Source organism: Tachysurus vachellii, chromosome 16, assembly GCF_030014155.1.
Source record: "Tachysurus vachellii isolate PV-2020 chromosome 16, HZAU_Pvac_v1, whole genome shotgun sequence".
NCBI lineage: Eukaryota > Metazoa > Chordata > Actinopteri > Siluriformes > Bagridae > Tachysurus > Tachysurus vachellii.
This window is the reverse complement of record NC_083475.1, coordinates 20,847,897-20,873,055: the sequence shown is the minus strand read 5'-3', so window position 1 is coordinate 20,873,055 and position 25,159 is coordinate 20,847,897. Positions and strand designations below refer to the sequence as shown.

Sequence of the window (25,159 nt, the reverse complement as noted above, 5' to 3'; positions counted from 1 at the left end):
ACACGCACACACACACGCACACACACATACACACACACACACATACACACACAAACACACACACATGCACACACATACACACACACACACGCACACACACACACATGCACACACCACACACACATACACACGCACACACACGGACACACGCACACACACACATTGACACACACACACACACTCTCTCACACGCATACACACACACAACACTGACACACACACACTCTCTCACACGCATACACCAACACACACAACCCTTTCTCTCTCGCACACACATACACACACGCACACACAACACTGACACACACACTCTCTCACCCGCATACACACACAAACACACACACAACACTGACACACACTCACTCACATACACACGCACAACTCTCTCTCTCTCTCTCATACACATACACACACAACTTTCTCACACACACACATACACACAGATGTGTCAGTCAGGTCGGTTTGGAAGTGTGAAACCACAAAGTTGTTCAAACACACATACATTTATACCCAGAAGCTAATGTATATTTTTTTTAACTCTGCTTACTCATTAACACACACTCGAAAGCATCACACACACTGAACTGACTTTCAACACTGACAATTAAACAGTGACTAAAGTTTAACATTATAATTGTGTTGTTGTTTTATTTTATGGCCTTCGACATATCACTTCCTGGAAAACGCAAATATCTCAAAGGACATTGTTAAAGATTAACAACAAAAACAACAACAACAAAACACTTAACGGAACTGATAGTTATTGTCGCTTTTCGACCGAAAACAGAGAAAATGAGAAGTGTTGTGGTGAGAGCGAAAGCTGAAGTGCCAAGTCAAGAACAGTGAAACAGTGAACGACGCCGCGGCCCAGTGGGATTATATCAGAGCACAGAATCCACGTGGATTAGATCAGAAACACATGACACCTGTGTACAGTTTATCACAATGTAATATAAGTTTAAATACACCACTGCTTTATTTATGGATATATATATATATACATTTAAAAAGGAAATCCTTGTTGTTCATCTTCATCATTTCTGCAGCTGTAAATAGGTCGTATATATTCCGTTCATAATATAACAACACCGACTGCGTCTGTGTTTGGATTCGGATTCAGTCCTAAAAGTGGGTGTGGCCTAAACACGAACCCTTTGTCTAACGTGGAAAATTCCGCAAAACACTAGAAATATACCCAGAGACAGAGTTCTTTATCCTTATCTCTACACGTTGCTTCATTATAACTACGACCTTCATAACTAACAGCTGTAACAAACTTTGAACACATTCGTAATCATGTTATAATGCGTCCTCTGCGCATCAAAGATGCTGCCGTAATTATTTATGAAAATGCTCGGTCGCGACACTACTCTACACTCAGAGATTTTAGAGATAGCGTTATTGTGCATTATATGAATCGATAACATATAAGAAATATTCGAAGTGCAGTTCATTACGCATTATAACAAGGGTTCCAAAGAAAACCATCAGTTCTCTGTGATGTGATGATCATTTTTACAAATAAACAAGCTTTATATTTGGAATAGGTGATGCACTGCATTGCAAACATCGCTAGGTGACATACTGCGTTATGAACACTGCTTATAACGCATTCTTAGGAATGTATAAATTCATCATAAATGTTACTGGAACGTAACCTTGGAATTCCCTGGCATTAATTATTCTAAAAGTTACTTAATGGAATGTATAAACTGTCATAAGTACGCATTATAACAGGTTAAGAATGTATTCATAGGTCAATAGACGTATGACCTTCATAGACAGTCTTAGCATTATACATGTACATTAGTGGTGGGAAAAGTAAAAGCAGTGTTTGTATCCGTGTTCGGATTGAAACCTGAAGTGGGTGTCCTATAATGAATATAAACATGTTATTATCCTGTTATGATGTGTTCATAATCTATTAGACATGTTGTTATTGTTTAGGAATATGCTATATATTTTAAAGATAGCTTTATCTTGGATTATGAATCTCTAACATGAAGCATCTTCTGAACAAACTCGGTGCCGATGTTATAATGTCTTATAAACACTGTCATAAACTTTAAATGCAAAACGTGGGTTTACAACACTGGAGAAGGAAGAAAAAAAGAATTATCTTGCATTTTGTTTCATGGGGAGGAAGTATCTCTCTCTCTGTGTATCTTTATCTCTCTGTATCTCTCTCACTCTCTCTCACTCTCTCTCTTTGTCTGTATCTCTCTCACACCCACACTGTCTGTATTTTTCTCTCTCACTCACTCTCTCTAGCTTGCTCTAACTCTCTCTCTCTCTCTCACACACACACACACACACACACACACACACACACACTCTATTTCTGTCTCTCTCTCACTTTGCTCTCTTTGTATCTCTCTCTCATTCGCTCTCGCTTGCTGTCTCCCTCGCTCTCTCTCTCTCACACACACACACACACACACACACATTCTATTTCTGTCTCTCTCTCACTTTCTCTCGCTTGCTACCTTTCTCTCGTTCTCTCTCTCCCTCTCTCTCTCTCTCTCTCTCTCTCTCTCTCTCTCTCTCTCTCTCTCTCACACACACAAACACTCACACACATATTCTATGTCTCTCTCTCTCTCACACACACACACACACACACATTCTATGTGTCTCTCTCTCTCTCTCTCTCTCTCTCCCTCTCCCTCTCTCTCTCTCTCTCTCTCTCACCACAGAAACAGCAGGCATGTGAGGCATGTATAAGAATGGTTAGAAATCTGCTGTTTTATGACACCAATAACTTAGAAACCATGCAGGTGAGGTGCAGGTGAGGGCACAATGGAACTAGTAATAAAAGGTTTAGCATTAGCACAGTAATGGAAATCCAAAACAAGCTTCATGTTTAAGAGTCAAATTTGCTGAAACACTTCATACATGACTCACGTTCATTTCATCAATGATATCGATTCAGTTTTACTTTTAGTCGAAAGTACTAAACAGTTTTAGTCAATGAAAATGTGGTTTTTGTCCATCTAAAACTTCCCGAAACAAAAACACGTCGTAAATGCAAATCATTTGCGAACTGAAAGCCGTCCATCTCCTTAGCACGGTGTTATGCTAGTCATCAGCTATGCTAGTTTTAGCTAGCCAGTAATATGCTATACAAAAATCATGTTTTTTTATAGTCTGGAGTCGAGCTAGCCGTGTTTTGATCTTGAGCCTTACCTTGTGTTTTGCTTCACATAGAAAAAAAAATTGAGGGGAAGAAAGTTGAATGTTTTTAAGTTGAGAGAAATGACAGGTTATCGTTTGTTGATTTTTCACCACGATCAAGGCTCATTTAGAGTAAATTCCTGCCAATTTTGACTTGTGAAATCCCCCCGTTACAATCCTGAGAGGAAATCGTTACCTGTATGCATGTTTGAGCGCACAGCGATTGGCTGCTGTTGGTCTGATTGGCAGGGGAGAAACCGTATGCCCCTCCCACCCCAGACAGCATGGTCAGTTTTCCCCCCTTGGCTGTTGCTTCATCAGGACTGGAAGTCGTGATCTGCTCGGAAATGTTGACCGATTAAAATAAAAGGAGGAAATGAGAGGACGAATGCGAGCGGGACTCATGACAAAAATATGTATCAAGACACTTGTACGATATTTTGGCAACACACAGCATGGATCCTGTATTTAGCTTTACGGTAAATGTCAGGAAAACAAAAATCAGATCCAGTCATTTGAACGATTTAAACATTTTAAGAAAGGAAAACAGGCTGAGCATGAACAACAGATTCAGAGAACAACAAGGTGACAGAGCAGGTATTACGGATTAATAAAAGTGTGGGTGTGGTGGGGAAAAAAAAAAACGCCTGTGGGGATCAGTCGTGGATGCTGTCAGTGGCGTTAAGGTATGTCGTATCCTGGATTTCCCAACGGTGCGCTATAAACTCGCAGCTTACCGCAGTGTTCACTGTTTTATGCTATTCTGAAGTCCAAAACTGGACTTAAGTCTAGACATCTAGACTTTCCATAATGCTCGATAAAAAGGATCGCTAACGATCAGCCAGAAAAAATGCATAATAATACGTTTATTTAACGCACACGAAATTTTAACATTGGTCATCGTTTGTAAGAAATGTTCTAAAACAATATCATAATGTTTTGGAAAAGAGTATTTCTGACATACTTTATAACAATCCTTTGTGTCACTGAGCCTGGATTTGTCTATATTTGAATGAGTTAGTGTTACATAAGGCTTTCTGGCAGATTTCTCCCTCTGTAAGATCACTGAACTCCCTCCCGCTCTCTCTCCCTCTCTCACTCCCTCTCTCACTCCATCAAGGAATATGTGCATGTTGAAACACTTCAAGGAATATGAAGAATGATAGAAAAAAAGAAGAAAAAAAAAAAGCCTTTAGCTTTAGTGTCACATGAGTAATGATTCATTCTTCTTTTCATTTTGGCAGACTTTCACAGACGGCATTACCAACAAGCTGATTGGCTGCTACGTGGGTGGGGCGCTGGAGGACGTGGTGCTGGTGCGTATCTACGGCAACAAAACCGAGCTCTTCGTAGACCGTGACAATGAGGTGAAGAGCTTTCGTGTGCTGCAGGCACACCGCTGTGCCCCGCGTCTATACTGCACCTTTAACAACGGCCTCTGCTATGAGTTCCTGGAGGGCGTGGCCCTGGAGCCCGAGCACATCCGCAATCCCGCCATATTCAGGTGAATTTTCCAGCTCTGTGGATGACTTGCTACAGTTTTGCATGTTTGCTGCCTGGCATAAGCTTCATGCTCGTTTCCTCTCTGCTGTAAAGCCACAGCCTTCGTAGTAACACGATCCTTCTGCTTCATGACCTAGCCAAGCCCTGAGCCGCCCCCGTCCCCAACACCCCAAACCCCATCTCAGGCCTCATACACATAAAGAAATGCCTCATGTCTTGCCAAAGATGTTTGTGGCATCTTTCCATCTCGTGTCTATTCACAGCCTGCCCTTAAAAACCAAGCACATGTTGGCTGTACATTAACATCACCATAGTTGCACACATATGCAAAAAAACATGCCAGTCAGGCTGTGTGCACACTCCCCAGAGCACAGCCAATCAGATTGAACCGTTTGGAAAGCACTGAAAGAAAGAATCAGGAAGGAAAACAAATACAAACAAAAGAAGTCGCTGCAAATATTAGCTAAATAATTCCTTTCAAAACATGTCCCTACTACATGTGAAGGCAAACCAAATATTAAAGATGAAATAAATACAGGATGACAAAAACAGGACTCAAAGGCTCGTGAAGAAAAAATATAAACACTTGACACAAAAATGTATTGTGTTTACATGGTTAGTCAATATTATACAGTACGTTACACTCGCTACACTAGCCGTGTATAGCTAGGTCTAACTAGTCATATAAGTGTAGGCTTTTTAGTACGGGTTTTATCTGCTGAAAGATATACTAAATCCAATAGCATTAGCTCATTTCTGCAAGTTAGTTAGTTAGCAAGCAAGGAAATATTACAATTATCCCTAAATGGGGCTTCTCTCAGATATTATGTAGCGTTGTTGGTTAGGATTAGCTGTAAATATTATAAAAGTACTTTACCTCAGAAATTGTTACTGTAAGTTAAAAAAAAAATCCCTGAGAAATCTTGTCATGCTAGCCTCTTTTACCTAGCTAGTTATAAGATGGGGTATTATTGGACTTAGTGAGACTTAAATGTCCTTTGAAAAATCTGTTTTCTCTCAGAATCCGTCTATGAAAAATTGTTCGAAGATTCAGTTAGACATTAAGTCAGGGCTAGAACAAATACAATTATCATTATGACTTAAAATTACTGTACAGTACGTTTATGAATATGAAATACATCCTATCAGGTTTGCTCATGTTGACAATAAATGTTATAATATACAATAGCTTGGTGGTTAGCATTAACGGTGAATATTAAGTTAGCTATCCTAGCAAAATAGATAATATACATCGACGAGTATGAAATAATTTATATAAAATTCCTCTCAGAAATCCTGTAAGCTTAGAAATCAATCGTTTGCTGATTAGCATTAGTTGTCAGCTATCTAATATTAAAAATTCTCTCAAAAATTCTGTCATGTTAGCTGATGAACGTGTTGACTATCATGATCTCTGTACAGGAGCTTAACCTTCTCTCAGAAATTCTGTCATGTTAGCTGAATTTAGCCATATAAGTCCAGTTAGATAAGCTAACTTAGCTGGATAATGAAAGACATGCTGATGTGTAGCATGTTGATATTTCTCTCTCAGGCTCATTGCAAGGCAGATGGCAAAGTACCACGTAATCCACGCACACAATGGCTGGGTTCCCCGGTCTGATCTCTGGCACAAGATGGGCAAGTACTTCTCCCTCGTCCCCACCCACTTTGAGGATCCGGAAAAGGACCAGAGGTGAGCCTTTAGGTGACATTACGAGCTGAGGGAGTTGTCAGTGTAAACTCAGGGCTGCGTTAAGTTAATACATGACCTGTTGCTGGGAAACATATGTATATTTAAACATCTAACAACCCACAGTTTCCATATAGATAATATATATTATATAACCATTATGTAAACTAGCCGTCGGTCCTCAGAGGACAAAGAAAAAGAAAAAAAAACCTGTTAAACCTGTTGGGTTTTTCTTTTTTTTGTCACTTAAAAATGATTTTGAATTTATAACGTTACTGGATTGTCACAACATGGGTATGGAAGTGATACAGAAAAATAAAGCTGACAGATCTGTTTAAATAATTAAAGTTGTAATTTCACTACAAAATGAACTGTTGTGTAAGGAATAAAACTGTGTGTCGTGTGTGAACTTTTATCCATTCATAGTCGCGTTTAATGTTGTCGAATGTAGAGAAACGACTTAGTTAGAAGCTACGAGTCATTCCTTCACTTTCTCTTCGTTAGTAAGATAAAGTTTTCTCCGTTCTTCAACTTTTCTGAGGTGGTAAAGTTTAAAAAATGTTTTTTTTGTTTTTTTTTTAAATAGCATTTTTATCTCAGACTGTTACAACACTCTGATGCTAGAGATTTCCAACTAATTTTTAACGTTACAGAAAATGTAACCATATCAACAGTTCGACTTAATGATACGGAGCGTATGTTTGCGTGAGTCGTCACTACGTCTCTAGAAATGATAAACAAACCTTATTTTTCATAGCTGCTGTGATAAAATCTATAAAAATGTTGAGGTTTGTGTTCAGAGTTTCTTTAAGCTAGTAAAAATACAGTATATGCCTATCATGTTTGTTTAGCCTGTAGCCATTAATTATCCTGACAGCAAAACGTAACACCCAGGTTTGACTCATACGCCCGCGGTAAATATCTGCCTCAAGACTGATCTTTTCTCTTACATTTCTAAAGCTGGCTCATGTCTTTATTATGTGCATCACAAAGACGATCACGAGAGGTGATTATAGTATTTCTCAATCACGAAGACAATTATGTTCCTTAGTTAAAAGCCGAAGGTGGGAAAGTGCTACACAACAACTTTTAGCAAAGATTAGGATGTAATCTGTATAATCTAGAGCAGTAATTCTGCTAGCTTCAGTTCTCACGTAATACACAGCAAAAAAATACATTTCTTACCTAATAAGTGACTGGAATTAATTTATGCTATTAATCTATAATCTTATATCAACAAATTAAGAAATAATTAAGATAGTTAACGGTGACTGAGTAATAGATGGTAGTTACTCAATCATAGGAGTTATGATGCCTGATTAACAAGGTAAGATATTAAAAAAAATAAGCTGTGGTTTCAATTCCAAATGAAGGAAGGAAGGGAAACTGAATAGAAGCCTTTATTTTGTCACATATACATTACAGCACAGTAAATATCCCAACATTTGGAGGTTGGGGTCAGAGACCAGGGTCAGACATGATACAGTGGCTCAGAGGGTTATGGGCCATGCTCAACATGCTTGTACAGCTTGGTAGTACTGGGGCTTGAACCCCGATCCTTCAATCAACAACCGCCACCACTATAACCACCACTCGCCTATAGGCTAAATAAAAATCGAATAACAACAACATACAAAGATGTTATAGACATTTAATCATATTATAATTCTTTGCAGATGTCCATACGGGTATGATGGACATGGGGTGCACATACTTTTGGCCATAAAGTGTATAACAAATACTCGTCAATGGTACAAAACATTTTTATATTTTTACCTGAGGTGAAAATTGTAGCTAGGAATGGAGAAGGACTATTAACGTTACCACCACAGGAAAGAGGAACAGCAGTCCAGCAGCCTGGGTCCTTTATTTCAGGTTATTTAGGATATTGTAAAAGCAAAATTAGAAGTAAAACAGAAACCAGAGGCAAGAGAAATAGGTTCACTTCTAACTGTATTCAAGCTGAAATCGTCTGTAAAATTCCAGTGTGATCGTCTAACGGGGGCAGCTGACGTGTTGTTGTATCATGTGATAGATGGCAGCTTTAGATACAGTAATGTAGGTTACAGCGTGTGGTTTTATACACACTCAGATAAGAGAGCGACAAAACAACATTTTATTCGTGTAGCATTTACACTACGTTCACATTCATCAGGTTTCTTTTTCCTTTCCGGTTACTTTACTTTTCATACATGACATTGTTCTTGATGCTTTAAATCTGTGGCTCTAAGAATCCACTTATCCTTTATTATGTGTTCTCTATGTTGAAGAAATACTAGCAGGTTCTTATTTACGCTCATGTCGTCTCTGTTCCAGCAGAGACACTAAAAGCTGGAGTATTTTCACACCTTGCTTTTATCCTTTAGTGTAAATGGTATGTTAGGACTATTCTATACAGGATTATTCATGTTAATGATGTAACACAGTGCCAGTGAGGCTCTCTGTTTGTATCTGGAGTAGGATTTCTACTGTGATTTAAATCATTCATTCGTTCATTCATCTTCTACCGCTTATCCGAACTACCTCGGGTCACGGGGAGCCTGTGCCTATCTCAGGCGTCATCGGGCATCAAGGCAGGATACACCCTGGACGGAGTGCCAACCCATCACAGGGCACACACACACACTCATTCACTCACGCAATCACACACTACGGACAATTTTCCAGAGATGCCAATCAACCTACCATGCATGTCTTTGGACCGGGGGAGGAAACCGGAGTACCCGGAGGAAACCCCCAAGGCACGGGGAGAACATGCAAACTCCACACACACAAGGTGGAGGTGGGAATCGAACCCCCAACCCTGGAGGTGTGAGGAGAACGTGCTAAACACTAAGCCATAAGCCATTTGCATAACAGATGCTTATTTTCTACAATGAATTATCACACAAAATACACGAAAATATGCAAAAGTACACAAAAAGTGCTGCTGTTTTTTTCTTATGCGATAAAAATGAGGCATGAGTAATGCTACGACTACTACTACTACTTAGCTAAATTATATATTGAAAAATATGTTAGTGCATGTTTTTTGTTAGTTTTTTTTTTTAAGTAAAAGCTAATTTTCATTTCTGAAAAGTCCCTCTTTAGCTGTAAGTTTAATTATTTACTGAATGCAGCATTTGGCATTTTATTATGCAGTGCTTTCACTTCAGAGCTCATAAAAAATTCACCCATTAAAAACAAAGCTATTAGCTGAGCGCCGCAGAGCTAAAAATGGAACCTCACATGATTCATGCACTTCCACCTGTTCATGCAAACTGTACGGTGCTGGATTTGGATCCGTGTAAGCAAATGTGACGTGACTGTAATCAGACCGAACCGTGTGGTTTTGATTTGTATAAAGACTTCATTTTTATGTAAAGCGATCACGAGGCCGTGTCTCAGCGATGATGAAGCTGTACATCTGTATGAGGTAAAAAATAATACACACGTATTCCAGGTGGATTCAAGTTCACTGGGAGTGGAAAGTTGCATTAGGTAGTTATAAGGCTTCGTTGGTTTATAGCGTGACACTGACAGACACCACAGAATCTTCGTCAGTAGCATTAGCAAGCTAGTTTCTTGTTGTCGATTTTAGACAAGCTTTCTGTTTGTTAAAGCAATGTTTGCTAACTAGCCTGCTAATTCTTTGTTTGCATGCCAGATTAGCTCCTTAGTAGAGATATTTGGTAGCGAAGCAAATAAAACACAGTCTGTCGTGTTGTTTTACAGTTAAAGCACTTATTTCTCAGTCTCTCAGTCTCCTCAAAGCTTCAACCCTTATGTTTGAGTCAGTTTAAAGCTATTATTTAAACCCAAATCTCCAAATCATTTGCATACATCATTACAGTCGGTTATCATTTATTTTATCCCTCAAGAACGTTCTCTGTTTTCAATACAGAAAATTATTATTATTTTTTTTAACCGCCAGAATTTTCTCAGACATTTTGCTATATCCTAATTAAACACATTTATTTTTTACCACATTTATTTTAGAAAATGTTTGTAAAAAATGTGTTCATAAAAAAAAAAAAATTTTTAACATTCAGTTAACAATTTTAATGTTAGCTAAAAATTCAGCTGACATTAAAACTGTTAACTGAATGTTAAAAGGTTTTGTTTTATGAACACATTTTTTTACAAACATTTTCTTCAGAAAATTGTTCAAACAAAACTTTTGATGTTTGAAAAATTCACGACCTGCACTTTTAGTCAACACCTAATGTGTTTTTTTATTATTATTATAATTTGTTGTAGTTGGATATTACTCTGCACCAGCGTGTGTTCGTTAATCCTTATCGCGTTTCATGTTTACAAAATCAGTCACTAGGTTTAAAGAAGGATTGAATTTCTTTTGTTATACAACATGAAACATGAGAGAGAGAGAGAGAGAGAGAGAGAGAGAGAGAGAGAGAGAGAGAACCCTGGTGATGTAAAGTCAGATGGTTTTGTCCGAGCGTCTTTTCCCTTTTACGGTATTTGACCTATTTTAAACTCCTGACAATCTTCTGAGTCACAAGTATTCAAACTGCAGGAGGTTTGTTTTGGATCTGTAACCAAATCATGGTTTTGTTACCAAAGAGATGTTCAAACATTACGAAACCAAAAGATACGAATGAATCATATTGGAGAAAAAAATAACTTTCAGGTAAAATGAGATCAGACCTGGAGATCAGACCTGGAGATCAGACCTAGGCCTGGCCGAGGTGACGCAAAAACAACACCGATATCATGATGTGTGACATCACAACACGCTTACAATATACAGTGATCTGTTTTATTTTTAGATCAGATTCCAAGCCTTAGATCCACATTCCATGTGGATCAGATATCAAAGGGGGAAATGGATCATGACTGGATACTGTAACAAACAGAAATGATTAGAATTAGATTGGAAATGTTTCCATATAGTACGGTGGCTTAGTGGTTAGCACGTTCGCCTCACACCTCCAGGGTCAGGGTTCGATTCCCACCTCCGCCTTGTGTGTGTGGAGTTTGCATGTTCTCCCCGTGCCTCGGGGGTTTCCTCCGGGTACTCCGGTTTCCTCCCCCGGTCCAAAGACATGCATGGTAGGTTGATTGGCATCTCTGGAAAAATTGTCCGTAGTGTGTGATTGTGTGAGTGAATGAGAGTGTGTGTGTGCCCTGTGATGGGTTGGCACTCCGTCCAGGGTGTATCCTGCCTTGATGCCCGATGACGCCTGAGATAGGCACAGGCTCCCCGTGACCCGAGGTAGTTCGGATAAGCGGTAGAAGATGAGTGAGTGAGTGAATGAATGTTTCCATATAAAAAAGACTTGAGTTAAAATATTTTTGGCTAAAAATTGATCTGTGTCATATTTTTGTACTTTATTTGTACTTTATTTTTTATTTTTATTTTCATTTTATTTTTATGTTTGAAGTGTTTCATTAAAATAAAATCGATGGAAGGTTTTAGAAAAAAAAATGTCTGTTCACTGAACAATTTTATTTTGGAAATAACAAGCCATTGATTTGATTACTGATGATTTGCTGGTGTTTGTACTTTAAAATGAAAAAAAAAAAAAAAATTTGATATTTACAGAATAAAAATCAGACGATTTGTTTTTCTTCTCTTTTTGTGGCAATTCATGTGTATTGTAGAAATGTGTAGAAATACAGTCAGATATCATTAAGACGATTCAAAGAGGAAGAATGAATGCTTGTGTAACTACTGAGTGTGTGTGTGTGTGTGTGTGTGTGTGCTGTAAAAGATGATAACCTCATTAAATTGAACTTTATGTCAACTCGTTTCTTCTCTTTAACTCGAGTTGAACTTGTGAGTCGAAAGAAATGTATTTTTAGGTTGAACATCCTCACATTCTCATGTAAGGCAGCAGGTGAACTTTCATTTCCAGGATGAACCCTGCTGAAATGTGTGTGTGTGTGTGTGTGTGTGTGTGTGTGTGTGTGCAGGCTGAGCAGCCAGGTGCCCAGTACGTCGTGTTTGAGAGAGGAGCTGCTGTGGCTCCAGCAGAGCCTCTCCAAGCTCGGCTCGCCCGTCGTTCTCTGTCACAACGACCTGCTGTGTAAGAACATCATCTACCAACAGGCAGGAGGTGAGCACTTTTACCTCACGCTGATTTCACTAATAAACCCACTGGCTTCCCCACAACACACTGTCCTGCCTGAGGTAGGCCTGGTTTTTACACTTTTCTGCAGTAAAAAAAAAAAAAAACAGAAAGACAGAATAAGAAAAAGAGAGCAAACCCCTCTCTAAGGCCTTCCTTGCCCCGATTCAGCTTAAAAACAAACCGTGTTTGGTTTTTTTTTCTTCTACATTGTGTGTGTGATTATAGCAGAAAAAGAAATGTATGCTTGTGGGAATGTTATTGGGTATGTAATTCCCCTGTTTGTGTGATGTTGTGAATGCTTTTTGTGTTCCCTATGAATAACCTTGAGCGAGCGATGCGGCCCGACGTGGCGCGATGGCTGGCACGCGCTTCTAACGTGCATAGCTGCAGCATTCGCAAGTGTTTTATGGTGCGGAAGGAAGATGCTGACAACGAGGCAAAGCCACTTCCTCCAGCTAACATTAACCACACAGACAGAGGGGAAGAGTTAACACTGTTTATTAATACTGAATACTTTTATCATGTGAACGACTCCCCCGGTCCTTCATCTTTTGTTCTTTTATATTACTTTATTTTATTTGATATACTTGGAGCGTAGCAGCACAGGTTCCACCTCGTGAGAGGAAAAGCGTGCCGTGTGCATTTAAACAAAAAATGCGCTCAATGCCGATTGGTGCTCCAGGCTGGCTGGCGTGGGCGGGTGGGCGGGTGTTCGGGGTCTTTTTTTGCTAAAGGGGAAAGTCCTCGGTGAATTTTTAAATAAGAAAGTAAGAAGGAAGGAAGGAAGGGGGAGGGACGCAGAGGCCGCTCTGCAGTGAAGCTGTGTGTGTTCTGTGACAGATGTGAGTTTGCCCCAAATCTCTTCATCTGCTACACAGGCCTATAGCCACTGACTGGAGCTGTTCTGTGTGTCCGGCTAGGATGCCAACGGGCCCGGTAACCACCTCACGTGTCTCTTTATGTAGACCAACACTTCTTGTCTACTACTGTCAAATCAAAACCTTTTTATTTTTTTGTTCTTAAAAATAATAATAATAAACAAACAAACAAACAAAAAAAACACACATATAGATTATAGATAGTTTAGGAAAAGCAAGGTGTTTGTTATTAGATTGTTATGTAGCACACACACACACTTTACATTATTAGCAGCAGCTTTATTGATGTTAAAGAGAAAAACACAGAAACTCTCGTGCGCTGTAATGGAGGAGGAAAAAGGCTCAGTGTTGTGAAATGTCTTCCGTCCTTCCGCCTGATGGTCGTTTTCCCGAGCCACTAGAGGGCGATGTTTTACTCACCATGTCTTTCTATTTCTTGTAGTCTTTCATGAGAAAGCATGGAAAATCTCACTTGGTTCATGCTGAAACTTTTCACCTTTTCTCTAACCTTTTTTTTTTTTTTTTGTTCCTGTCCTCGCTGCCTGACAGATTTTCTGAAATCTTGTGAACAGGGTGGAAAAAATACACCAGGAATCCAGCTTTGTTACTGCCAACTGTAAAATCCAACGTACTCAGGACTCCCGTGATCCAGAACAAGAAACCAAAGCGGATCAGATCTGATTTAGACGCTAAATCTAAAGATTTCTTTTGTTACTTCTGATTAACGAAGAAAAATTCGTTCGGCGGAAAAAAAACGAAACGAAACGTCTGAATTCATCTTCATTTTGGAATTTTGTTGACTTGATGCACTTAGCAGATGTTGAGCGAGTTCCAGACATGAAGGTTCTGTCGGACTTTTACACGTCGGAGTTCTGAGTACGACTTGTTTGTTTATTTAAACCAAAGATGGCGCTGATCTCATATTCGGGATCTGATTGACATCAGCTTAAAAATGAAATAAATAAATAAATAAACAAACGAATGGATTGGATCATGACAAGAAAAGAAACGACTTTCGGTCTATCCTGGTATGGAAAGATTGGAAGTAGTTTATTGTATTGATTGATCATTTTTTTCTGATATATAAAGTCTAATAAATGCAAATTGCTCCTTTTTGTTTCAAAAAGCTGCCTTTTGACGAGGATCTCCGCACTGCGGCGGAGCAGTAACGTTCCTCCGTACTTTCTCCACCCTGTTGCTCTTCGGCGTCTTGCGTCATGCTAGTATCACGTCGCTGCCTGTATTTTTTGGCTCTGAGCTTTTTAATAAAATACACAGAACTCACACCGTCAGCAAAAATCGAACGAAAGCAGCTTCCTCACTTCCCGTGCTCATGCTGCTCTCTTTAACCCCCATGCGATCAAAGCAATATAAGCATGTGTGATGAATAAGAGTGTGTGTGTGTGTTTTCTGTTGTATGTGCTCCGTGCTCAGATTGCATGTCCTGATCCGCCTCAGCGCCTCGTTAAATTTCCTTTTCTTTTTTTGTGCGCCGACTCTCCTGTCCCTTCACAACACGAAGCCTCGCTCCGACTCCAAGCTGCAACAGTCACGTCAGAGCTCAGATACACAACAGTGTTGATTTGGTTTGTGTGTAGATTTGTAATGTTCAAGGATTAGGAAGGGTTTGGATGCAGCGTGTCAGTGTTCTCTTCTAAACAATCCTTCATCTGTTTGCCCTCCTCAGGACATGTCAAATTTATTGACTACGAATATGCTGGGTACAATTACCAAGCCTATGACATTGGGAACCACTTCAATGAATTTGCAGGTAAAGTCCAGGAGCATGAACACACCAGCGAACACAACATACACAACATACACAAATCTAACCCATGTTTCTCATTCAGAGGAGTAAAAAAATTCAACTAGAATATTCACACGGGCATCGAATGTCTCCGATTAAATGAAATAAACAAAAAGACAAAATTAAATATCATTAAAATCCCCTCCCAATAATGTGAATTATTTTCTAATAATTAATCATATATAAATTATTAAAAAATAATATTTTTAAAAATATTATTACTATGATAAATAGTTCTTTTTTTATTCCAAATAATTCTTTAAAAAAAATTATTAGTAAATGATTAAAAATAAAACCTGAGTTCGGTTTGGTGATGTTTATCATTCAGGATTATTCATAGCTGATTTTTGAACGGTTAAATTAAGGGACTAAAGGGAAAAAAAAAGACTTTGGAAAAAAAAAAATTTGGTAAAATGTTATTAAAGGTTTAATTGTTTTCCCCCAATGAAATGATGCAAAAAAAAAAATTTCAAGTAGAAGATCAGGTTACTTTCTGTCTGGAAAACCCTAAAATATTGTTTTTTATCAGCAGCTTAAATTTGTTTATGGTCATTATCATCAGGATTGATTTAGAAAACCGTCAAGCAAGAAGCAGACCAGCTGCGTAGATGATGATGTCACCGGTGTTAATGTTTGTGGGCGTGGCCTGGTTGTGATTGACAGGTCTGAACGAGGTGGACTACAGCATGTATCCTGAGCGTAGCCTCCAGCTGCAGTGGCTGCGAGCGTACTTGGAGGCCTACAAGGATTGCAAAGATCAAGGCACTGAGGTGTCTGAGGCTGAGGTGGAGGTCCTGTACGTCCAGGTGAACCGCTTCGCCCTGGTGAGTGTCAATGAATGTCACCGATTGACATCACGACTTGTGGGCGTGGCTTGTCCCCCCACAGTAGTAGCCAGACTGTACGATTTATAAACATCACTTTTGTTAGTAAAACGTATTTATTTTTTATTTACATGCTACATGCACTTAGGCTTCATGCTAACTTTGTTCTTAGATTAAACGAAATCTCTGCTTCTTCCTTCCAAGCTTCATTTTTTTCTGCGCAGCTTTTCTATACGCTTTAAGGAGAAGTCATGTTGCTTCCGTTTCCACGTGAACTAGTCACTAGGAAGAGAAGTCGCAGGCCGAGGGATCAGTGCGAGGAATCTTTCGAGGTCTCCGCTTGGATTTGTCGCTTTCTAGAACGAAGGCGTGTCCGTAAATTCCGTTCATCACGTACACAATCGTATGACATTCAGCGACATGTAGAGACAAGATAATACAAAAATAGAATAACGCTAGCATGTAAGCTTTGTTTAAACGGTTATTTGCTGTTTTTAAATAAAATAACGTGCTCCTGAGTGCTTTAATACCAATCAGAGCAAAGCTCATAGTAAGTAGCAGAAAGTTCCTAACAAGTCCTGGCAGAAAGTTCCAGACAGTCGGAGCTTGTGTCGAGCTCAAAAGTTGTCCACGTTAAAATGGTTTCCGTGTTAAAATCTACTGCTGTGACAACCAACAAACCGCACGGCAATACAAACAAAATCCTCCACAACCTGTGTGCTCACCTGGTTACGGGAACAAACAACACGGGACACAATTAAAGCCATCAGGAAGAACAGGTCTGTGGCGCTTTTTTAAGTCCATGGCTTTGGAGGAATTAAAGAGAGAGAGAAGCTGAATTTGTTTGTGTTTTAAATCCGACAGAAATCACTGACCGCACCTTTAATGGCTCTGTAAACATAATAGCGCCGTGCGTCCGATAAAACACGATTTTATTTTTTTAAAAAGCCGCACTTATGAAGCAAGGTGTTTGTTGTGAGAGGACAGTTATCTCGCGTGTGTTCGACCGTCATTCGGCGCAAATCCTGACACCTTTCAGGGTAAATAGAGCCATTTACGTCATTCGCCGGTCGCCAGTGTTGGATGTCGCAACACAAAAACGTGACCGGGCAGATCAGCGAGATTTAAAAGTGTGAATGTGTCTTTCTTTCTTTCTTTCTTTCTTTCTTTCTTTTCTCTATTAAAGTAAAATAGGCATTTCTGCATTTCAGCTCTAATAAAGCCAAGTTATTACAGTCCCCCCCCCTCCCAAAAGAAACATGATTTCACCCCAGTTTGTGATACATAAAAGCTTCATTGTGGTTTCACTTTAGAAATGAGACACAAACCAAAGCAAAGAAAAATAATAAACTCAACCGCACTAAACATCATTACCCAGACTCCTTCATTTTCACCAACGCCGACGTGACGGACCGTGAAAAAGACTGAAAAGAAAAATAAACACTCAGATTTAATTAACCACATTGTCACATGTCAGGGGGGTCATGGTGGCTTAGTGGTGATCACGTTCACCTCACACCTCCAGGGTTGGGGGTTCGATTCCCGCCTCCGCCTTGTGTGTGTGGAGTTTGCATGTTCTCCCCGTGCCTCGGGGGTTTCCTCCGGGTACTCCGGTTTCCTCCCCCGGTCCAAAGACATGCATGGTAGGTTGATTGGCATCTCTGGAAAATTGTCCGTAGTGTGTGATTGCGTGCGTGAATGAGAGTGTGTGTGTGTGTGTGTGCCCTGTGATGGGTTGGCACTCCGTCCAGGGTGTATCCTGCCTTGATGCCCGATGACGCCTGAGATAGGCACAGGCTCCCCGTGACCCGAGGTAGTTCGGATAAGCGGTAGAAAATGAGTGAGAGTGAGTCACATGTCATATATATGAGGCATGACAGCGGTCATGATCAGAGTTAAAAAATAAAACCAAACTAAAAAACGATCATGCGGTGAACGCTGACTCAGGCCTCGGGCTATGGCATCGCCGCTCACATGATAAATAACACGGATCTGGTTTTATCACAAGGCGATTTTTTTGTTTTGTTTGTGTGCCACGTTGGCCTTTAACGATCATGTCACCGAGCCAAACCAAACCCAGCCGGCGTATCAGGTTTTTAAAATGTCATCCCTCAGAGGAAATGAAGCTCAGATAGTTCACTGTAAAAGCAATCTAGCTTTGACAACGGTGCTTAGCGGTTACTGATACCAGAGGCGTAGCTTTCATTTCAACACTTCTGATCTATTGTGTAATTAAAGTATTTACAATAAGAGTTCTCAAAGAAACTTTCAACACTTGAACGCTACATTCTGAATGCACACACTTTTTTCTGTTTATATTCTAGTCCATCATACACCAGCTCCTTGATTTTTTTATTTTATTTATTACATTTTTTTTTGGACACATTTTTAATCAATGTGTAGAATAAATAAACGAAAGTGTTTCATTGGGACATTTACAAACCCCACACACTCTAGCCCAACTTTTTTTTCCTCTACATTTAGGTTCTCTCGTTTGTGAGCTGTTTTAAACCAAAGTGAACGAACCCGAAAAGCTCGGTTTCGCTCCTATTCAGGTCATTAAATACTCCATTAATATTGTAAACAATGAGCTATTTGTCTTGGTAGGAGCTTGGGAACATCCGAGGTAGAAATCTGAGTGATGAAACAAGCAGGAACGTCAAGTATGCTGACGTATTTCTCTAAAGCTGCAGGTTTTAGAAGAAAGAAACAGACTTTCGCTCTGTGTCAGTTAGCCATAATGACGCATTACAGCACATTTCTTAGTCACTCGTAAAATACATTATGGCGTTACCACAGAGTAGGGGCAGTATCAGAGCAGTTAGCTGTGAACTAATGCATTCGGGTTTTGTCACATTTAAGTACAAAATGTTCCTTTGTACAAAAATCTATTTGTACTGTAATTGTAAATTATAATTTTGGTGCGGTCCTTGAGGGAGGTGAAAACGCAGCAGTCAGGGAGTGAACTTTAACATGACGAGAAAGTGATTCGACACACTACAGAAAGTGAATCAAACAACAAATATTTCGACTCTAAACGACTCACTGCAGAAAGTGAATCAAACTTGAATCAAACAAATTATTCGACTCTGAATCGACACACTGCAGAAAATGAATCAAACTTGAATCAAACAAATTATTCGACTCTGATTCGAAACACTGCAGAAAGTGAATCAAACAAATTATTCGACTCTGAATCGACAAACTGCAGAAAGTGAATCATTCGACTCTGAATCGACAAACTGCAGAAAGTGAATCAAACAAATTATTTGACTCTGAATCGACACACAGCAGAAAGCGAATCATACTTGAATCAAATAAATTATTCGACTCTGAATCAACACACTGCAGAAAGTGAATCAAACTTGAATCAAACTAATTATTCGACACTGAATCAACACACTGCAGAAAGTGAATCAAACTTGAATCAAACTAATTATTCGACACTGAATCGACACACCGCAGAAAGTGAATCAAACTTGAATCAAACTAATTATTCGACACTGAATCGACACACTGCAGAAAATGAATCAAACTTGAATCAAACAAATTATTCGACTCTGATTCGAAACACTGCAGAAAGTGAATCAAACAAATTATTCGACTCTGAATCGACAAACTGCAGAAAGTGAATCATTCCACTCTGAATCGACAAACTGCAGAAAGTGAATCAAACAAATTATTTGACTCTGAATCGACACACAGCAGAAAGCGAATCATACTTGAATCAAATAAATTATTCGACTCTGAATCAACACACTGCAGAAAGTGAATCAAACTTGAATCAAACTAATTATTCGACACTGAATCAACACAGTGCAGAAAATGAATCAAACTTGAATCAAACTAATTAATCGACACTGAATCGACACACCACAGAAAGTGAATCAAACTTGAATCAAACTAATTATTCGACACTGAATCGACACACCGCAGAAAGTGAATCAAACTTGAATCAAACTAATTATTTGACACTGAATCGAAACATTGCAGAAAGAGACTCAAACAACAAATTATTTGACTCTAAACGACTCACCACAGAATGTGTATGAAACATTAATCAAATTATTTACTCTGAATCGACTCACTGAATCAAACAACAAATGATTTGACTCTGATTTTAAATCGACCCTGATGTAGTTCATAAAGGACTTGAAAACACAGCACAGCCGTTTGACCTTTTTATGTTTTTGTTTCCGAACTGATGAGTTAAATGAGCGTTATGTGAATGTTTTCAGCAAAAGGTGTCAAAATAAAAAGTCATGAAGATTGACGTGAGTTTTTCTTGGTGTTCACAGAACACTTTTTTCTGTAGGCCACATAAAAGGTTTATGAAATGAAATTATGATTCAAAATGTTCACATCCTGTTCTTTCTCTCTTTAGGCATCACATTTCTTCTGGGGCCTGTGGGCGTTGATTCAGGCTCAGTACTCCACCATTGACTTTGACTTCTTGGGGTAAATTTAGACACCCGATTATCTTCTTATTTTCATTCATTATAGCCTGGAATGTTTAAAATGACATCGGTCTTCTTCTTTTATTTCCCCCCCAATTTTGCTAGATATGCGGTTCTTCGCTTTAACCAGTACTTCAAGATGAAACCTGAGGTGACGGCGCTGAACTTTCCGGAATAGTGCTCGGTTCTGGTTGTTTTGTTTTCTCCGTGGTGGATATGGGCAGCACAAGCAGAGCTCTTCGGTCTGTGGGTTTAACGCTGCAATTACTAGATTTAAGGCTAGAAAAAGAAAAACCAGTGAAAAAAACATCTCTCTGTTCAGCACCTCCCTTTTAGTCTGTTTTATATGTCAAGAGCCATTTCGAAGTGTCCTACATGCTAGGGGTTGACGGTGACCCCACAGAACACGGGATGACATCTGTAGCTGTTCTGCGATATGTGGTCGACCTGGTGCATCGGAAGGGTATTAGGACCAAGAAGGAAAAAAAAAACAATCAAGGCCTCATTGTTCCATCACTGACTGTGTGCTTCAAAATGTGTGCGTCTGTGCGAGTGTGTGTTAACATCCCAGACCCAGAGACTCGGTAGTTGATCTGTCATTCCTGTTTGTTTACAGTGAATATGAGTTGTTGCAGGTTACAGGTTTACTGCTTCCACCTGCTAGCTTTAGAGCTTACGGATTTACGCTTCTAGTCTTACAGTTGCTTTAAGGTCTGCGATTAATTGAGCTCGTGCTCCTCCCTCCTCCCCCCTCCCCTCAACCTCATGTCACTGTGAGCCACTTTGCTGCATTCAGAATTTGGAAAAAAGAAAAAAAAAAAAAATGCTGTAGCTGTCACCGTACACCAAAGTGCTGAGGTTCTTCCTGTAGAGAAGTGTACAGAGTTTTTTTTTTTTTTTTATGAAATGAATATGAACTCTGAATGTTCGGACGGTTGTTGAAGTGGCCATGATGCCTTAATAAGGACTGCTGCTGGACAGACCATGATGCTACTCAAGCTCTCGCCAATTGATTTTAAATGTATTATCTCTGGGTTTCGACTTGGGGTTTTAGGACCAGTCTTGCACTAAAAAGCTATAAGAATTGGGAAGGTTTTTTTTCCCCCACATGTCTTTTTTTCCATCTTGCAAGCCCTATTCGGACAGGACTGTTGATTCGGAAGCGTTTGCTGTCTTTCATCTAGACAGCTAGAAATGAATTGAACGTGATTCAAATGAAAACCTTCATTTTTATTTTTTTTTTATTTTTAAAAAGTTTAATTGCAAAAAAAGTGTCACACAACTCTATCATTTTCAACACACTCTCCATTTACTTGAATACGAGTGTTCCAGCACTTCCCGAGTGCTCTGGATTTCTCTAGAAGTCATACGATTAAACTTCCGCACCTACAAGGCTTTCATTTGATTCACCTTCTTAAAAAAACAGACGGCGCTAACGGCACCACATCCACGATGTGTTCACACGTAGCTTTATTTACAGAAAAATACAATAATGGTAAAGTGTTAATATGTTAAACTAAAGCGTGGCCTAATACCCACTGTAACTGTAGCCATTACACTTTAATCAGGCTGTGGGATTGTGTTTATTCTTTTTATTATTAATACCTGTATAGTTTTTTTTCCTCCTTATGAGCCAGCGGTTAATAGATTGCATAAAAGCTGTGTGTAAACGTTTTCAGAAAACAAACCAAAGTAAAAATTCCCACTGTTACAAAAGTTTCGCTAACACTAATTTTCATACACACAGGCGTCCGTTGATAAACAACATAAAAATAAAAAAAAAAACTTACAGAAAGATGAAGGAAAAAAAACAATAACGACTAAACGGTAGATCGCTTAAATCTTGAAGCAATGCAGCTCAGCCACTGCAGTACGTATAACATATAACGTAAGAATACACTAACGCTTCTGCCTTTTGCTAGGGTGCCATTACTTTTGTCTTAATGGAATGGCTAGTATTTATATTTTATGGGCTTGTCATTAAATGAGTAAAAATGGAATGTAACTCGATTTGAATTATACAATTTGAAGCCAATCAATTAAGGATCCTATTAGTGCTTCAAGTAACATGTAAAGTATCGTACGTAACTAATCCTGTCCGAATAGGGCTGTAGAGACCTCAGAGGCTTAATCTAAGTCCTACCACTCTCTCTCTCTCTCTCGCTCTCTCTCTCTCTCTCTCTCTCTCTCTCTCTCTCTCTCTCTCTCTCTCTCTCTCTCTATCTATCTCTCTTTATATATATCTCAGCTTGGCTGAAACTGTAAAAACTGACAGTGTAGTACATAATAAATACTGTGAAAGACCAGCTCTCTAGATACGAACCTTTTTCTAGTCAAGCTATTCTTAGAAACAAGTTCTCGCTCATCAAGTACCAAATTTCAAAGTAAATAAAACATCGGATAAAAGATGTCTGTAAAAGAAAAACTATGACAAATCCGACACGATCCACAATCACAGCCGAATCGGTCACATGGAATAAATCCGTAAAACCAAAAAGGAGATTATTTCAAACCAGATTTTTTTTCTCTCTCTGTCTGCCGTCGTTAGCGGTGCCGTGTCTATTCAAACTGATTAAGATATTCTCTCAGACATGTGATTGTACAGAAAAATAATCCAGCTCAAGCGTCCACTACCGCTTGAACGATATGTGAATATTTGTACATCTTTAAAAAAAAAAAAGCTGCAATACTTTTACTTTGTGACTTACTGTACATAGGGAAGATTTACTTTGACTTTTTCTTTTTTAAAAACGAAATGCTGTTAAAAAAAAAAAAAAAATGACATAAACTGGAATTTTTTGGGACGGGAAAAGAAATAAATTGGATGTGGAGATGAAGTTTATAGAATGTATTTACAGTATGTGAATGCTAATAAAGCGATCGAAACATCCTAAACATCTGATTGTTTGTTTTCTCTGAACACGGTAAAGATAAAAGTTTAACAAGGTTTCTGAGAGGATTTTTAAATCTTTAAATGTTTACACAATTACAATGAATACCATTAAATATCACTTTATATTTTAATCTATTTAATTGAGAATTCTAAGCCCTGGCTAATAATGCTAATACTGTCTTTGCTCAACTTCAGTCAGCGGTTAGCTTGTTAGCTCGGACGCTGAGGTAATTTGTCGGCGTATATATGAGTTGGGTTTTTTTGGGCTAGCAATTCATCATCTAAATCATTTTAAATAAAAAACTTTACAGTTTATTTTCTTCTGAATCAGTTTTTTTAATCGACTCTTGGGGTTCGGTTCTTCTAAAACGAGCCGAATCACAATACTTAGGTGTCGTTTAGGTGTTCGAGCAAAGAAGTGAGGCTGAAAAATAGTAATGTTTATTGATTTAACTGAATATCTACCATAATAGGGAAAAAATGTAAAAAAAAAAAAAAAAAAAAAAAAACTCTGTCGTTCTTATAAAATCATTAAATATTCATGTACTGTAGCAGAACCGGTTTTAGTTTAACATGTTTGACCTTCAGGTGTGAAAACGTTCAGGAAGTAGGAGAAATATTTGCCTGTGGCACAGTTAGATCACAGCCCTACAGCTCATATTTGGCTATCAAAATGATAAACAAATATTCTTCAGACCTTAGGCGCTCTCATTAACCTCCTTTTATTCATTTATTCAGTAATTAAACAAGTATCTTTTGTATTTATCCCTGTGTGTCACTTTGTTTTTGAACGTGAGTAATAAAGATACAATAAAATGGTATAAATGTTTCCAGTTCATTTGAGTATTTGTGAATTGCTAAACTAATTGCCGATGTTTAATTGTGTTTGTTCTGCTACATCAGAATACAGCACAAAACAGACTACGCTAAGATAACGCTAAGCCGTCCTGTGTATAAACCTCCAAGAGCGATTATTGCAAGCTGACCAGCTTAAAGATGACTTGAAGTGTCGCTCTGCTGGTCTTCCATTAATATTTTATTGAATTTTTTTTTCATTGTGTAATAGAAATTCAGTAGTAGTGTGTGGTCATGTTTCTGTCATGTTTGTGTCATGTTTGTGTCATGTTTGTGTCATGTTTGTGTCATGCTTGTGTCACGTTTGTGTCACGTTTCTGTCATATTTGTGTCATGTTTGGGTCATGTTTGTGTCATGTTTGTGTCATGTTTGTGTCATGTTTGGGTCATGTTTGTGTCATGCTTGTGTCACGTTTGTGTCACGTTTGTGTCACGTTTGTGTCACGTTTGTGTCATGCTTGTGTCATGTTTGTGTCATGCTTGTGTCATGCTTGTGTCATGCTTGTGTCATGTTTGTGTCATGTTTCTGTCATGTTTGTTTCATGTTTGTGACATGTTTGGGTCACGTTTTTGTCACATTTGGGTCACGTTTGGGTCACGTTTGGGTCACATTTGGGTCATGCTTGGGTCACGCTTGTGTCATGTTTGTGTCATGTTTGTGTCATGTTTGTGACATGTTTGGGTCATGCTTGGATCATGCTTGTGACATGTTTGGGTCATGTTTGGGTCATGTTTGTGTCATGTTTGTGTCATGCTTGTGTCATGTTTGTGACATGTTTGTGTCATGTTTGTGACATGTTTGTGTCATGTTTGGGTCATGCTTGGATCATGCTTGTGACATGTTTGGGTCATGTTTGGGTCATGTTTGTGTCATGTTTGTGTCATGCTTGTGTCATGTTTGTGACATGTTTGTGTCATGTTTGTGACATGTTTGTGTCATGTTTGGGTCATGTTTGGATGTGGTAGCCTAGTGGTTAAGGTGCTGGACTACCAATCAAAAGATT

At 38.9% G+C, this 25,159-nt stretch overlaps 1 protein-coding gene across 1 annotated transcript in view; it reads left to right on the top strand.

The window, feature by feature from the left end:
• etnk1 (ethanolamine kinase 1) overlaps positions 1-22,686 on the top strand; it is a 28,926-nt gene extending 6,240 nt beyond the window's left edge. The window contains exons 2-8 of the mRNA XM_060889137.1: positions 4,419-4,678; positions 6,230-6,370; positions 12,284-12,426; positions 15,007-15,090; positions 15,790-15,950; positions 20,335-20,408; positions 20,513-22,686. Of these exons, the coding sequence (XP_060745120.1) occupies positions 4,419-4,678; positions 6,230-6,370; positions 12,284-12,426; positions 15,007-15,090; positions 15,790-15,950; positions 20,335-20,408; positions 20,513-20,585 (936 nt within the window). The 3' untranslated portion in view covers positions 20,586-22,686. The remainder of the gene's footprint in view (positions 1-4,418; positions 4,679-6,229; positions 6,371-12,283; positions 12,427-15,006; positions 15,091-15,789; positions 15,951-20,334; positions 20,409-20,512) is intronic.
• The last annotated feature ends 2,473 nt before the right edge of the window (positions 22,687-25,159 follow it).